Here is a 16,392-nt window from a genome sequence, read left to right on the forward strand (position 1 = left end):
TCCACTCACTCAGTGATCAACCACAGGATATGTCACCTTTCTTGGCAATTCACCACTTTTTTGGAAGACCAAAAAACAACATATATTTTTGTGTTCTTATGTAGAAGCCAAGTATTGGGCAATGATCATTGCTATTTGCGAACTTTTGTGGCTTAAGAGAATCCATGGTTTTCAAAACCGGACTGGACCGAACAGTCGGACTAGAAAAACTAGTAACCGTTCAGCCCCCAGGTCCGATTATACTATAAACCATTATTTATTAAAAAATGTTGAAAAAAGTTAAAAAACTACTGATTCAGGCGGTCGAACCACTAAAATTTTCGACTTGGGCAGCGGTTCGCAAGTAGTGAAATTCATTTTCGCTTGATTTAAAAAAATTCCATTCATGTCCCTAGTTCTCTGATTCCAACCTTATGTTAGGGTTAGAACAAAAATGAACTCACCCTCGCTACTACTCGCCGAATCCCCGCATCATCCCCGTTTGGCATCACATGAAGTCCCCGTCTACGAACGTCATCTCTATTTCGATTCATTTTGTGTCGGAGGAGAAACGACCAGCTGCTGCTTTGAAGATTCAGAGTTGTTTCTGGGGATTCTTGGTTAGAAAGAGCATGAAGAAAATTGTTGAGATTAAGAAAGAGGTAGATGAAGTTGAACAACAGATTTCAAGGAGGGAGACGGTGGATTTGATTCGTACGAATGCGAAGGAGCAGTTGAGAGTGAATGAGATTCTAATGGCTTTGCTTTTTTGGTTGGATTCAGTTCGAGGTGTTGATTCTGGGGTTAGGGAGTGCTGGAAGAAGGTTATCAGGAAGGCTATTGCCTTGCAGGAGAATGTGGATGCCATTGTTGCTGGTGATCAGGCTGCCATTGTGGTGGATGGTGTTGGCTCTAATGGTCAGATTCTAGTAGGGGACGACAGTGTCAATTCTTCTTCAGGTACATCTGAAACTTTTGTTGGCGATGGTGATTGATCCTTGGACCTCAAAGAATCAACCGATTCTTCTAACCAATGTGAAGCAAATGTTCCTCAATTATTTTTCATTTGCAGATTTTCATTTGTACTATATTATTTTTGTATTTAGATAGTTTTATTTTTTGTATTTTTTATATAAATTTATACTATTTTTATTATTTATAATTATTAGATTTTATTTTTAATTTATTTATGATGTCATGAGTCAAACCGTTAGATCCAAACGGTTGAACCACTTAACCGGAAACCGGTCCCCTAACCGGTTTTGTTTCAGGTTCATTTTTTAAAACCCTGAGAGAATCCTTGCTGACCTTACAATTACCCTTCTAGGTCCTATGCAACTCCATTGCGATAGTAAGGCCATGATATACATTGCAGCCAATCCAAACATCGATATTAATTATCACTTTATACACGAACATATTCAGAAAAAGAAAATTCAGACCTTTTATATTTCCGGCACCCTTCAACCAGCTGATCTTCTTGCAAAAGCTCTCAGTACAGACCGGTTTCAACAACTATTATCGAAGTTGGGCGTTGCTTCCCACGTCTAAATTGAGAGGGGTGTTAGCCAAGAAAGAAGCATGGGCGATTATAATAATAATTCTGTAAATAGGACTCTGGACTCTGTATCTATCTATCTATGTATCTATTATATATATAATTATATATACAGTAATAAAATATTTTTTTTATGCGCGTTATTCATTCAAAATACCAGTTTACACTCTCACCCTATCAATATCAATCTAGCCCACTACGACATCAAGTCACATGGCACCTTTGTGAGAGACAACCCTAAAATACAGGCTGCTGTGGTCCTGTGATTACGTAAAGAGGATATATTGCACCCATTTCCTACAGACACCTCTCATCATATACATATATATAGAGCACGCACTCGGATGAGATGAACTCACCAAACAGGTCGTTCTTAATTCCAAGCTCTTGACTCTTGAGATAGGAATCATAGGATCTAGGTAGGACGAGTAATGTACACATAAAACAATCAATCTATCTAGGCTAGCTATATGCCTATATCCATATATCATCAGACCATCACACGTACGTACTCCTCCGATCACTATATATACATATATACTACTACCAGTCATTGAATTGAAGTTCCAGTATGTCACGGGTTGATGGATTAATGGAAGTTTGAAACTTCCACTTATGAATATATAAATTGCTTTTTGTGGAAGATTCCAATGGCCAATTTGCTAGACGGGCCGGCCAGGTTGGCATTGACTGAATATATATAAAACAACACACCACTGCATGACTGCACTGCTTAATTTGTGTTTGTGGCACATGCATGCATGTAGTTGTGGACCTGGGCTCCCATTCCCAACACAAATCCAATTCCAATGCGCCCGTGATCCTGAACTTGATCTGATTGACAGTCTACACAAAGCTCACATCATCATTCATCCACGTGGTTGAATTACTATAGAGGTGCACGCCGCTTTTGCAACAAATTCAATTCTTTTTAACAAACACTTCCATTTCCCACATCATCCATCGTTCAAAATACATGGTATTATTTATTCTCTACGCCATTAATTTGATATATTTCTTTCTCAATTCCCTCAGTTTTATTTATTTATTAAAATCTATTGTATGAAAGTAATTGCAGTCCAATCTCCCTTTGCCAAACAAAGACCGAAAAGAAGAAACCTCATCTATTAATGTATTTAATTATTTATTGGAATTTGAGGCGGCTAGAATGGAAAAGTTTGGCTGTTTGAAAAAATCAATCTGTGCTGTTTCTAAGCTTCATGTGCACGACATATTAGCATGGGTGTGGGTACGTAAATGAATAATTGCAATAAATTAAAAAAACAAATTATATATAAAGAATTAATTAAGTGGGTAACGTGTCATGCTCATGAAGTTTCCAAACAGCTGCTAAGTTTTTCCAACCAAGAATATTATGTCAAAGTTTGGTTAATTACCAACCCACCCCAATCTATGACAAGCCAACCAACTTTTGGGTTGACTACTCTGATCGATCATGATGCATGAACGTTCTAGCTAGGTTAAAGGGGCATGTGCATGGACAGTGGTACAATTCCATGCAAGTTTGGTTCAACCAAAGCACTAGGATAAGCTGATGACATTACAGCTAGCTAATATACATTAGATATAATATAATTAAGGTTGAAAAGAGTTTATATATATATTTACATATTTATACATATAAACATTAATTCTTCCTTGGTTGATATATAGTTGTGCAGTTACTGGAGAATAATATTTCACCTACTCCTACTCTTGTGCGCTTGTGGCCGGTGAGGTTGAGTCTCTTACACCTAAAGAGTGCCTTGAAAGCAAAGCAATCTATCCATGCATACACAGCCAAGGTTTTTTTTTTTTTGTATGGACACAGTATATAAGTAATGTTTTAAAAGCAAGAAAAAATTTAATTTAGATGCTTAAGAGGAGGAGTTGTTGGGAGGTTAAAGTTCACCATTTTCATATATACTCACATCTAACAATTGGTCAGTTGACGTTGATGGATTGGTTTTGTATTGGGAGCAACACTACAATATATATATATATATATATATTGAGTTGTAAGTCAGGTGTATATGGGTGTTTTCCAAATTCCAAGTGATCAGAAAGAGAGAAGGAAGAAAGATCATAATCAGATAGACAGCCAACAAATGGATTTGGGATAGCGACTCTATCAATAAGCAGAGATGCCAGCGAAGTGTCAACAAGGGGAGATGACGATTGATCGTCAAAGTCACATGCAACTGCCTTTCTCTGTGGTCCAGCGGAGCTAAATTAAACTAACGACACATGTTTTTTACTCAACAAAATAGAAAAACAAACGGAGATACAAAGAGAAGGAGATGGAGGAAGGTGAATTCCAGTCCAACATCACCCACACCCACCAGGCCACCAGCGCCGGTCAGTCCGATCATATGATGATGATGATGATGACCATTTTATTTGAACACAATAACCGAGAGAGGAAATAATAAATAATGCACTTTGTGAAAAGAGAGAATAAAAGATACCACCCATAATTATACAAAATGGTTTGTTTATAAGATGAAACACCAGTACTCTATGTGAAGAATGAAGATGTTGTTGGGTTTCATATGGACCACCTCAGTTACAATGCTGCCGCCTGCATGTATTGTGAAAGTATTAATTTACTTTTAATTATTTATGGTGGGATGGACAGCTGCAGAAACAGTAAATTAGGACGTTAGCTTAGCTTCACGTGTCCCACGGAAATCGTCTACAGCCACAGCGCTGATCGATTTATAACCTGGCCTATAAGCCAAAATAATGGGCCTCATGGCCTGGTCCATTGGACGCAAGGCAAGGGAACTAGAAAAAGATGAAGGAGCATTAAATATAGTATGTGTTTGGTTTCGTGGGTATTTATTTGTATTTTTTTATTTTAAATGCTTATTTATATTTTTTCACTTTAAATGTTTATTATTTTTGTTGTTTGGTTGAATTTTCTTTAAACGTTTTTTATTCTTCATCTCAGATTAATACCCATTAAAGTATATCACATCAGTATTTGGTTTCAAGAAACACTGAGGCATTGGGGAAATAAAAATTTGACGTTTTCCCAAATTTCCTATGCACAAAAATCAAAGCATTTCAATTTTCCACCATTTATTTGATAAACGGTAAAATCAAACAATTGTTTCATTTTGCTTCATCTCCAATAAGTGTCAATGCCTATGTGATGCTGATGTGACAATGGATTTTAATAAACGCCAACGAAACCAAATATTCTCATAATCGATGTAGCATGTGATGTGGCCATTTTGTCACGGTCTGACACAGGCTTAGTCTTGCCTACACTTGGCGGGCTTACGTTAAGAGACACCATTGTCATTTTTTCCTGTAAGATTTTTGGGAGAATTGATGTTATCTTCAGGTAGATTTCCAAAAGCTTAACGTACTCTTTGAGGAGGGGTGGTCGACCTCCTTGGGTGCCTGACCTTGGCACTCTTAAACCAACTTCTCTTGCAAGGTGGCTCTAGTTAATGGTTAGCATGACTACTAGGGTTCCTCATGGGCGCACACATGCCTATGAGGACAGTGCATGGACTGACACTACACCACCGCCATAGTGGGGAAGCTCTGCACGTGGGTCTAGCCTAAGCATGTCTCTACACCTTGCCAGTCCCGTGTCTGAATAGATTGAGCTACCTCGTTGCCCATTGCACATGGGTGTTCTCCGGCCCAACTATTGCCTATCATCATTGGCACATCAGGTGCCTACATCATCGACATACGGGAGTCCCTCCCATCGGTGCCCAGTTGCCTCTCATCATGGTCGTCCACCTTTAACACGTAAGAAGTGCCTCTCATGAACCAATCAAAACCAACAAAAAAACCTTGGCTATGCGAACTGAGATCATGATCCAATACTACTGAACTTAATAGAATCATCTCATCAGACAATTCCTAACCTCACATCACACATAAGGCTTGATAGTGATGTAAAGACTAGGCCGTGCAGGGGTACGAATGTGTGATGAATGGAAGAGGCAAGAGGGTGGTAAAAGTAAAACGGAGTAATTAATAAGATCCGAAAAGTCAAGGAGGGCAGGGACTAGGAAGTAGGAAGGGGAGCAATTAAAATCCAAAACTCTAATTCCGAAACAAGGGAAGCTACCGTACGGACAAGCAGGAAGGCAGCAGCTTCCCTCCCCAGCGCATTCTATTTTGTGAAATGTCTCTGCCTCGTGGATGATGATAACGGTTAAAATGTAAAATATACCGAGTCTGGAATCTGGGAGTGGGCCAGCTCCGGGCCGGCCCCTTGTCCTTCATCAAGCCCCACTCCTACGTCCTACCAAGATATCTTCTTCCTTCGCATCGCCTTCCAAGGCCCCAATGTTACCAGATAAAAAAAAAAAAATCCCAAGTCCCAATTCCCAACCCAAACAAACAAAAAACATTCTATATTATTTTTGAAAGCCCGCGTTGTATTTCGCGTAGTAGTGCAGTTGTTGTGTTGTGGTGTTGCTCTTGTCTCCGCCTTGTCACGAGCCCACGATTCCATTTCTTTCTTTCTAATCCCTACCCAGCACCCCCTCTCTGTCTCTCTCTCTCTCTCTCTCTGAATCCTCCTGTACAGAAGCCAACAAGACTGAGAAATAATAAAAGGGATATGTCACCGTCACAGTCACCCTCACCCTCATCCTCACCCTCTCCGTATTGATTCTCAAACCACCATCCTCCTCTTCGTTGAACCATTCGTTTACCCTCCCGACCCAAGCAACCTTCCTTTCTTTCTTCTTCTTCTTCTTCTTCTTCTTCTTCGCCTCATCAAATTCATCATTTTCACTAAGCCCTAAGCCCATTCTCTTTTTGAAACTCATCCTACTTTAGCCGAGAACCGGTAATTATGAGTCAACTCTTTAGGTCCAAGTCTTGTGGACTTAGAGGGATATCAGCGCTGGACTCCACTTCAACAAGCCCTTCATTATATCTGACTGACGACGAAAGCGAAGACGACCAAGTGGAAGATTATGACGATGACGACGACGATGGCGATGAATACTTCGCTAATCCAATATCGACTCCTCTGATAGTTCCTCCTGAGGGGAGAGAGGGGGTCCCCAGAGATGAGCGTCCCCATTTTCCCATTCTGGAAGTTCTCCTAGCGGCGTTGAGGAGGTCGTTGGTGACATGCAGCGTGGAGAGGGAGGACATCTGTTCTATGGATATTAGCTGGCCCACCGATGTCAGGCATATCTCCCACGTTACCTTCGACCGCTATAACGGCTTTCTCGGTTTGCCTGTTGAGCTCCAGCCTGACGTTCCTGCCAGAGTCCCCAGTGCCAGGTCTCACTCTCTTACTCTGTACATATGTGTTTGTTCCTTCCAGAGTCCCCAGTAGCATAAATATTGTGCTTTTGAAGGAGAAATCTTTTCTACTTAATATGCTTGGCAGTTTTCCCTTACATGTTCGTCCCTGGAGATAAAAATTTGAATACAAATTAGAATCTCTGATCAATATGCTTGGCTTGTGCAAAATAGTTTATTTGTAGGCTTTCTGAAAGGATTCTTCATATAGGCGTTTTTGACCATGGCTACAATTTTGGGTTCAATAACTAATGGAGGTTAGGAAACTCAGAAAAGTCCTCCATATTCCTCGTGGAATCATTTTGGTTGAATGAATCACCATAAAACTTTCTAGTCGTTTACCTCTACATATAATATTAGTATTGGAATGGAGCAAAGCTTCATAATGCTAAAAAGATGTTCTCTTTTACTCAGATACTGTATATATAGCATCGTTATTGGAAATATGCAATTTTTCTGATGCTATAAAGAGATTCTGTTTTTGAAGTATGTATTTGGGTAGTTCATAACCTCATGTCTGTTACAACTCTGCGAACCCCTGGCTCTTCCGAGGCACACGAACATCATGACATTCTGTTTTTGCACAATAGTTTAGTTAGTTGAATCCATACACAAGTGTCAAGTAGCCAGTAATTCACTGTGAATTTGTGGATGACGCTCTGTTCAACATGTGAAAACAGAACAAGTGGCAATGGTCAAGCCATCCCATCCTCCTTCTCAAGAGAGCATACCTTTTTCACCTAAGAAACTTTTTTGAACATCCACATCCTGCCTAATATTGTTCCATCATATATGTCCCACCTTACACCAGTCCCTTCCCGATGTTCCCTCGTGTGAGGGGCCTTCTGTAAAATTGTAATCAGGGCAAATAACATGAAATCAAGTGAGCTGACTTTCGCTCCTGTTATAAAAGAGGAAACAGTCTGATTCATGGAGGATGTTAAAGCCGTGGCCCTATCATTCACACTGAATCGAACCGTTTCCTCTTTTGTAACAGGAGCAAAAGTTTTTATCACAAGAAGTACTAATTGTTCCAGTTAAAGACAACTCAAGTTCATCAACTTTATCACATAGCAAGGGTGCCAATATTACTATAGTAGTCTTTTGGAGTGGTAGAAGGAAGTTGGGAACTGGCTTGATCAAAAGAATAGGATTTTAAATTCAAATTTATTGGATCTTTTGGTGGATTATCTAATGAGGAAAAAAAAAAAGAAATCCTTATGTTTTCATGCTTCAGATTTTGGAGGTGTTACAAATGTCAATATCTGTTCCTTCTAGGTAGATGGATTTGGATAAGTCAGAAGGAAATTTAAGGTTATTTACATGTTATGTGGATTGTGTATTCTGAAATGGAGGGATCTTGTAAAGGTATTTGAATATTAATAATATTTTGTTTGGTATAATGGCCTGAACTTATTCTTGAGCAATCATGTTTGGGTTAGCTAACTATTTCCATACAGCTGGACTATGGACATTGTTGTTGTCATGAATTGTTTACTTTCTCTGTTCCTACTACCCTACAACCTAGACTTGATCATCTTTTCTACTTTTTGTTTAGTGCAAGTGTGTTTGGAGTTTCAGCTGAGTCAATGCAATGTTCTCATGACCAGAGGGGGAACAGTGTCCCAACCGTTCTCCTCATGATGCAAAGGCAATTATATTCAGGAAATGGCCTTCAAGTATGTCTCTTTCGGTAACAAATTGATAAAAGTTACTGTTGAAATTGTTACCCATACCATTATAGTGTTTCCTCTCATGCATGATGTGCTTGAAGGCAGAAGGAATATTCCGAATCAATGCTGAAAATAGCCAGGAAGTGTTCGTTCGCAACCAGCTAAACAAGGGTATTGTACCACATGGAATTGATGTGCATTGTCTGGCAGGTTTGATAAAGGTATTCATTAGAATTTTTCAAAACCTTAGTCATTAGCCAACATTATATTATTTAGCTTTCTTGGACAGATTTATATATAAAGTATTTATTGTGATCCATTACCCAATGTCAGTCCAAGCTATCAAGAGTCTTGGGATGGGTGGAGTTGATATGGACCTAACTTATGGCATCTTTTACACAAAGTGGCTACTATAAGACTCTCTAAGGCTCAAAACCCACATTCTCATGCATGTCAGCCCAAGATTTCTTGGTCAAGTCAAATTTTCACCTGATTAATAATTGATTGAACCCTGTTTATAGTGACTTATGGCCAAATGGTCCGGTTGTTCAGTCCATCCAGGTTTCACAACTTTAGTGGATATAGTTTCTGTTTAGTATGTTAAGTTATATATATATATATAACATAGAATCAAATATTGATATTGTGAAGAGAAGAAAAACAACCTTTTGAGAAGAAATGACTGTTTAGAAAGTTGCAAAAATTCAAAAGAAAGTAGCAGAAATCAGAGTTCAAGAGGAGAGAAGAAGAAGAAGAAGGTGGTGACAACTTGGGTTCAGAGAGAGATTTTCGAACATAATCTCTTCTCTTACTCCCTTAATTCTATTTCATTAAGTTAAACTTTAATAATTTGCAGAGAAGCCCCTAGTTGGGCAGAAAATTAAAAAGGCATAACATAAGAAAGAATAAAGCCCAGATTAAGGCTCATTATAGCAAAGAGCATAAAAGATAAAAATGGATAAACAGCCTATGGGCCATTCGGCCCATCTTCTATACACTCCCCCTCAAGCTGAGAATAGATGTCAATCATGCCAAGCTTGCCAGTATCATGCTGAAGTTTAGCCTTGGGAATGCCCTTGGTGAGGAAATCAGCGAACTGTCCTTCAGAAGTAATGAAAGGTAGACACACTTCTCCAGAAGTCACTCTTTCTCAAATGAAGTGTCTGTCAACTTCAATATGCTTAGTTTTGTCATGTTGCACTGGGTTGTGAGCAATGTTGATGGCGGCCTGATTATCACAGTATAACATCAAACATCATTGGCTTATCATGCTCAATACATAGTTGTAGGGACATGTGAGGCAAATAGAATACTTCTTGCAACTTCAACAATATGTCTATTTTTTCTTTCAGCAACTCCATTCTATTCTGGGGTCCTAACATAAGAGCTTTGATGAATAACCTCTAAATCAATGATATAGCAGGTCAGGTTTTTTTCAAACTGAATTAGAACAAATTCATGGAATTGCCTCACAAGTCTGGGAACTTCATCACGGAACTTCATCAAAAATATCCAAGTGAACCGAGAAAAGTCACCAATGAACAAAATAAAATATTTGTAGCCACCCATAGAAGGTAAGCCCCCACACATCAGAGTGCACAATATTAAAAGAAGAAGATCTTTTATTACTCAGAGGATAACTGTTTCTACAATGCTTTGCAGTTCACAAGACTCACAATGAAGACTGGACAAACTAATTCCCTTAACAGTTCTGGGAATAAATGATTTAATGCAGAAAAAGAAAGATGACCCAAACGAAAATGACATAACATGACTTGACTGATGGACTCTGTAGATGTAGACCCAAAAGCAGTTTTTCTAGGTTGTTCATGGCATTGTCCAGGAGTATCCAACAGATATATTCCATTCACCTCACGACCACTCCCAATCACCTTCTAAGACTGTAGATCTTGAAAAACACAGTAGGAATGGAAGAAGGTTACACAACAGTTTAATGACTTGGTTAGGCTACTTACAGATAACAAGTTTGTATTTAGTCTGGGTACATGAAGAGCAGAAGGAAGAACCAAGGAGTCTGTAGCCTTGATGGTTCCCTTGCCGGAGATAGGGGCAAGAGAGCCATCGGCTAAGGTGATTTTGTCACGTCTAGGAAGTAAATCATATGAAACAAACAAAGTAGAAAGGCTGGTCATATGATCAGAAGCACTAGAATCAATAATCCAAGGGATCCTACGATTACCTGAAATGGTTGCATGATTGGCAGAATCCTGTATACCTGAATGAGCAAATGCAGAAGAGGTTGAATTTCCTGGAGGGTTGGAAGAAGAAGTCACACCCTCTAGGTGACTGATCATCCTCCCAAACTTCTCATATTCTGCCTTCATAGCTGCTAACTGCTCACTAGCCGTCATCTCTTTAGTTTGGTATCTGTCACTATCTGGACCAGCAACAACATTGGCACTCCCTGCCTTTATATTATTAGACTTCTTCTGAAACCGAAGTGGTAGGAGCTCAGGATGCAATTTCCAACACTTGTCTTTAGTGTGTTTTGGCTTTTTACAACATTCACAGATAATCTCTTTCTGTCCTGAGCTACTTGGAGTCCCTGCAACCCCCTTGGGTTTCACTCCCATATTAGCAAAGTGATCATTTAGACCAGCCCCTTGGACCTAGACAAGTCTTCTGCTTTCTTCACTACTTACCAAGGCATATGCTTGAGACAATGAGACACTATCCTTGGATAAAATATTTTGCATTGTAACGCCGTACTCTGTATTTAGCCCTATCAAGAACTCAAACACCATATTTCTCTCAACCAGTTTCTATAGGTCTCAACATCATTAGTGGTGTCCCAGGCTACAACTTCTATCAAATCTATTTCTTGTCATAAAGACTTCAGTGTTGAGAAGTATACAACTAATGGTTTCTCCCCCTGTCTCAAATTTTTCACATCACTTCTCAACATGTAAACATTGACCACGTTTAATTTTTGGGAATAGGTTTTAGTAACACTATCCCATATTTCCTTTGCTGAATTCATCCACAAATAGTGCTGACTAATCTGTGGTTGCATTGAGTTCACAAGCTATCCAATAACAGTATAATTTTCTTGCATCCACTTTTCATATGATGGATCATCTTCCAGAGGAGCCTTTTTGCTCCCGGAGATAAAACCCCATTTGCCTTACTACAAATATGAACTTTTACTGATTGTGACTAAGCCAGATAATTAGTTCCATCCAGCTTGACTGTGGTCACAGCCAGTAGAGAGTCTACAGAGGCTCCCGAAACCTATCCAAATTCAGTAACATGCTTGTTTTCAAAGTCTGAGGAGTTCACCTTCTTAAATACTTCAAACAACTTCGAATAACAACAAATGAAGACAAAACAAAAATTGTGTTGTGAGCCAACCTCAATGCAGCCGTACTAGTAACCTGCGTCGCACCCGGAAGCTGGGAGAAACAAAGAAAACTCAACCGCTCCTTGTAGACTTCACTGAGCGCCTAGGTCAAACTCCTTGTGGGGCCCGCAATCAGATTTCTCCTGAAAATTAGGGTTTCGGGCAACACACTTGAATCTGTCAAGAGGACGACAAAACCAGTCCCCTTCTCTCTAGAAACCACTAACAACTGGGTTGAAATAGGTTTCTTTAACTATTCATACGATTCAGTTCTCCATACATTGTGTATGGTAGACCTGTTCATGGGCTGGGCCGGGCCGGGCTCAGGCCGGGCTTTCACTTGTCACTAATGAAAATATACTAGGTCCGAGCCCGAGCCTGGCCCGACCAACGGGCCTATAACTTGGGCCCGAGACCGGCCCTGGTAAAAAGCCCGAAACCCGAGCCCGAGCCCGAGCCCGAAGCCCGACCTAAGTGAAAAAAAAAAACAATTTTCCCTATTCAAATTAGAATTAAAAATTCATATAGTATTTTTTTTCTATTTAAATGAACAATGGGCCTACAAGATGGTATTTTTCCCTTTCTTTTATATTTTAAAACACAATTTTGCATTCCTAAATCAAAAAATTTATACAAATGGACATAATCACAACTAATTTTAAGTTTAATATTAGGTCGGGTCGGGCCGGGCTATTTTGACAAAACACGAGCCCGGCTCGAATTTATTGCGGGCTGGGCTTTTCGGCCCGAATTTAAGCCCGCGGGCCTATAAGCATGTTCAAGCCCGTCCGGGGGTCAGGCCGGGCCGGCCCATGAACAGGTCTAGTGTATGGGAAAAAAAGGTGAAAAAAAGGAAAAAACGAGCCTGCTCTGATACCAAGAAGAAAAACAACCTTTTGAGAAGAAATGATTGTTTAGAAAGTTGCAAAAATTCAAAAGAAAGTAGCGGAAATCAGAGTTCAAGAGGAGAGAAGGAGAAGAAGAAGGTGGCGGCAACTTGGGTTTAGAGAGAGATTTTCGAACTTAATCTCTTCTCTTACTCCCTTAATTCTATTTTATTAAGTTAAACTTTAATAATTTACAGAGAAGCCTCTAGTTGGGCAGAAAATTAAAAAGACATAATATAAGAAAGAATAAAGCCCAAATTAAGGCCCATTACAGCAAAGAACATAAAAGATAAAAAGGATAAACAGCCTATGGGCCATTCGGCCCATCTTCTCTACATGAAGCATTTCATATGTGATTGAAGTCATTATCTTGACTTTAATTTAGGTTCTACTTGGTTGTTATTTAAAATGAAGGAAAATTAACAATTCTGCATACAATGCCATTTTACAGTGTTTGGTTGCATGTTATGTGGAAATAGAAAACAAATATTATCCAAAATGTAGAAAAATGAATTCGTTCTAAAGTCATTTTCCAGAAAGAGGGTTAGTCTTCTTGATTCAATTCTCATGACATCTACATACTTGCCAACATTCAGGTTTGCTTTCCAAGTTAAGCCAAAGGACAGAAAAATTGGGAAGATTCATTTTCCTACTGAATATCATTTTTTGAGGAAGCCATTCATTTTCCTTTGTTTTACATGCAATAAAAAACAGCCATAGTAAGATGGAATTTCCATATTAAACTGAATAATTATTACATAATCATTTTCCCCATGGAAGGAGCTTGCTATTTAATCTTGGCAGCACCTCATTAAACTAGAGAGACGGAGTAAAGTTTTTGCTTCACCTACCTCTGCCAGCCCTACAATGTGTGTGTGTGTGTGTGCGCGTGTACATATATACATAATCTAATATGTAAATATATAAAAAGAAGGCAATTACCCGAATGTTGGTCCCAGCTAGCTGGGGTCTTGGGGAGGGGTGGACTGGATAAAGAACCTTTGCAAGCTTTTAATCTAATATATAAATGCATATAGGTTATATTTTACAACTAGTTGTTTTTTCATGTTTGTAAGCTCTTTTTTCTCCCTTTGTGTATATACAAGTCATTAGGGTTCTTCCTCCACAATTTAGTCATTGGTGATTTTATTGTAAAAAGTAAGTATTTTGAAGCAGTGGATCAAACATGGATCAGATTCAAATCTGAAAATCTGACCAATTTCGAATTCAATCTGTCACCCATATGTTCAATTGGATTTCAAATTGGGGTTGATAGGTCCTAGGTGGAGGTAATGGGTTGAAAACTACTTCATCCTAGGTTTGGTATTTGGGGCTATGGTTGTTTTTGGTCCAAGAAATAGGTTGGTTGGTGAGCCCAAACAATACCTGGCACAAGTTGTCTCCCCACAACAATCTGGTTAAGAGCAAAATTGCCTATAGGTAACTCATATCCTTAGTAAGTCAGACTGTCAGAGATCCTAATTGTATAGGTATGAATGGTTTCAACTACTTCCTGGCTGTGAACTATGACTGCAACAACTGTAAAAACTTGTCATATAAAAAAGCCCAGGGAATTCTTGAAATTCATAGCAAAGCTTAGGCATTGGTTTCCAAAAATCCACTTATTATATTATATCATTTTATGTCCTTAAATATATTCAATTGGTCCCCAAAAGGCCCATTTGGCTTCCTTTCTATGTTTTGAATCATTTGTAGCTTGACTACTAAGATCTCTTGGTGCTGTCCAGGCTTGGTTTAGAGAACTTCCTAGAGGGGTGCTAGACTCCCTTACACCAGAGCAGGTGATGCACTGCAACACAGAAGAAGAGTGCGTTCAACTTGCAAGACTACTGCCACCAACAGAGGCTGCATTGCTTGATTGGGCCATCAATCTGATGTCAGATGTGGTACAGCACGAACATCACAATAAGATGAATGCCCGCAATATTGCAATGGTCTTCGCACCCAACATGACTCAGGTTAGTGGACAGTTTTACCTATTTGTTTGTGTGCATATGCAAGGCTCTATGTGGGAAATCCCCTTGTGGTGGTCAAACATTACACACCCTAAAATTTGTATTGGAAACCATGATTTGATGGGTTCCATCTAGTGGTATGGTTCTGGTCAAATATAGGCCCCATTTTTGGGGCTGATAAAATAATGAAATAACGACCACTAATTTGGGGTAATCAAAGCCTTGATTTGTTGGGTTCCATCTGGTTAGGTATAGAAATTAATATTATTTGATGGATTTCCAATCTGGGTTACTATTAAGAAGACTGGATAAGTTAATTGATAAAATGAGTAGGATATCACTGAATACAGGTTCTTAGAAACCTTGCATTAGCTGGCAGTCTTGCAGAGCAACCACCAAGGAAATAGTGTTATTTGCAATTTGCGAGTATAGGATGTAAATAACTGGTTCTCCTTTCTGTAGATGGCAGATCCCTTGACTGCACTTGTCCACGCGGTACAAGTTATGAACTTTCTCAAGACACTGATCATAAAAACCCTTAGAGAAAGAGAAGAATCAGTTGCTGAAGCTATGTTGCTCTCTTCAGGTTCAGAATCTCCAGGCAACAAGAATGGCCCCCCATCACCAAAATTGAACAGGGAAATTGGTGCAGGGCCGTGTGAGCAAACAACAAATGTGTATGTTGCTGATGGACACGTCATCTTAGGAAATTATATAAGAAGTCCAGCTGAATACAGATTTGAAAATGATAGTGGAGAGAGTTTTTGGAGCTTTCACAGGAAGCCTGAGGTTGATGAACAACGGAATTCAACTTCTAGGAATGGTACACATGCTATATGTGACACGGGCTCTGAAGAGAATGAGTGCCTAGGTGGGGATACAGAACGGTTCTTGGACAGGCTGAGTTTAAGAAAGGGAGTGAAGAAACTTTGCAGGCACCCTGTGTTTCAATTCAGTAAACCAGTCAAGAAATCTGGAGGCCTTGGTGGTGTAGATACCAGAGGTGGGGAAGCCTGGGAATGACGGTAGATGATGGATTTAGGCTTGTAATTGTGTATTTGTTGGTAAAATTCTGATGTTTCTGAAAGATGGAATTTGTTAGATTGTAGTTGTTTTGGGTAAAACCCTTGTTAAGAAAATACATTAATTGCTGATGCTGAAGCCTGAATGTTGAGCTACAAATAACTGCGCTAAACAACAGTATATTGCGACTGAAGATAAGTTTGACCTTTGTATGTTCACCCCTAAATAGCCTGCAGCATAAGTAGTTTAGAAAAGAAACCCATCTCCATTTAATAATAGGATTCACCCAAAGGGTAATTAAACTCTCTTTCTCTCTCTCTCCGGAATGAAGATAGGCTAGCATTCACTCATCATCTACATCTACTCTAAGTTGTAATTATTACTCCAGCTCTGCCCTTTCCCTAGGAGCTGTAAACACATCTCCCACAAAGAAAAGCTTAGCATCCAAAACTTTTCCATGGGGTTGGAGATTCACAGACAGGGCAGAGGGGATTCCTCGTATATCTGGCTAAGAGGAAGTTCGTACTGTGAAGCTTCGCAGACATTCTCGCACAATTGGTATTCGTTTGGGGGTCTTCGATCATTAGATAATGCAATCTTGTCATGTTTCTAAAGACACCCTAGCGTAAGGGGTGGTGTAGAT

The 16,392-nt window shown here is 39.4% G+C and overlaps 2 protein-coding genes across 2 annotated transcripts; both read left to right on the top strand.

The window, feature by feature from the left end:
• The first annotated feature begins 491 nt into the window (after positions 1–491).
• LOC148801124 (BAG family molecular chaperone regulator 5, mitochondrial-like) lies at positions 492–974 on the top strand. Its single transcript, XM_088900323.1, has one exon. It carries the CDS (start codon positions 492–494, stop codon positions 972–974), a length of 483 nt encoding a protein of 160 aa, XP_088756449.1.
• A 4,981-nt stretch (positions 975–5,955) lies between these two features.
• LOC104593567 (rho GTPase-activating protein 4-like) lies at positions 5,956–15,887 on the top strand. Its single transcript, XM_010253472.3, has 5 exons — positions 5,956–6,808; positions 8,388–8,508; positions 8,604–8,723; positions 14,499–14,729; positions 15,189–15,887. Exons 1-5 carry the CDS (start codon positions 6,369–6,371, stop codon positions 15,747–15,749), a joined length of 1,473 nt encoding a protein of 490 aa, XP_010251774.1. The 5' UTR covers positions 5,956–6,368; the 3' UTR covers positions 15,750–15,887.
• The last annotated feature ends 505 nt before the right edge of the window (positions 15,888–16,392 follow it).

This window comes from Nelumbo nucifera, chromosome 3, assembly GCF_055504915.1.
Source record: "Nelumbo nucifera cultivar China Antique chromosome 3, China Antique-T2T, whole genome shotgun sequence".
NCBI lineage: Eukaryota > Viridiplantae > Streptophyta > Magnoliopsida > Proteales > Nelumbonaceae > Nelumbo > Nelumbo nucifera.

Excerpts from the sequence above, each read along its gene's own strand:
- LOC104593567 (XM_010253472.3), top strand. The coding sequence starts at position 6,369 with ATGAGTCAACTCTTTAGGTCCAAGTCTTGTGGACTTAGAGGGATATCA. Across the intron at positions 8,509-8,603 it reads ATTCAGGAAATGGCCTTCAA|GCAGAAGGAATATTCCGAAT; the intron begins GTATGTCTCTTT and ends ATGTGCTTGAAG. Across the intron at positions 14,730-15,188 it reads TCGCACCCAACATGACTCAG|ATGGCAGATCCCTTGACTGC; the intron begins GTTAGTGGACAG and ends TCCTTTCTGTAG.
- LOC148801124 (XM_088900323.1), top strand. The coding sequence starts at position 492 with ATGAAGTCCCCGTCTACGAACGTCATCTCTATTTCGATTCATTTTGTG.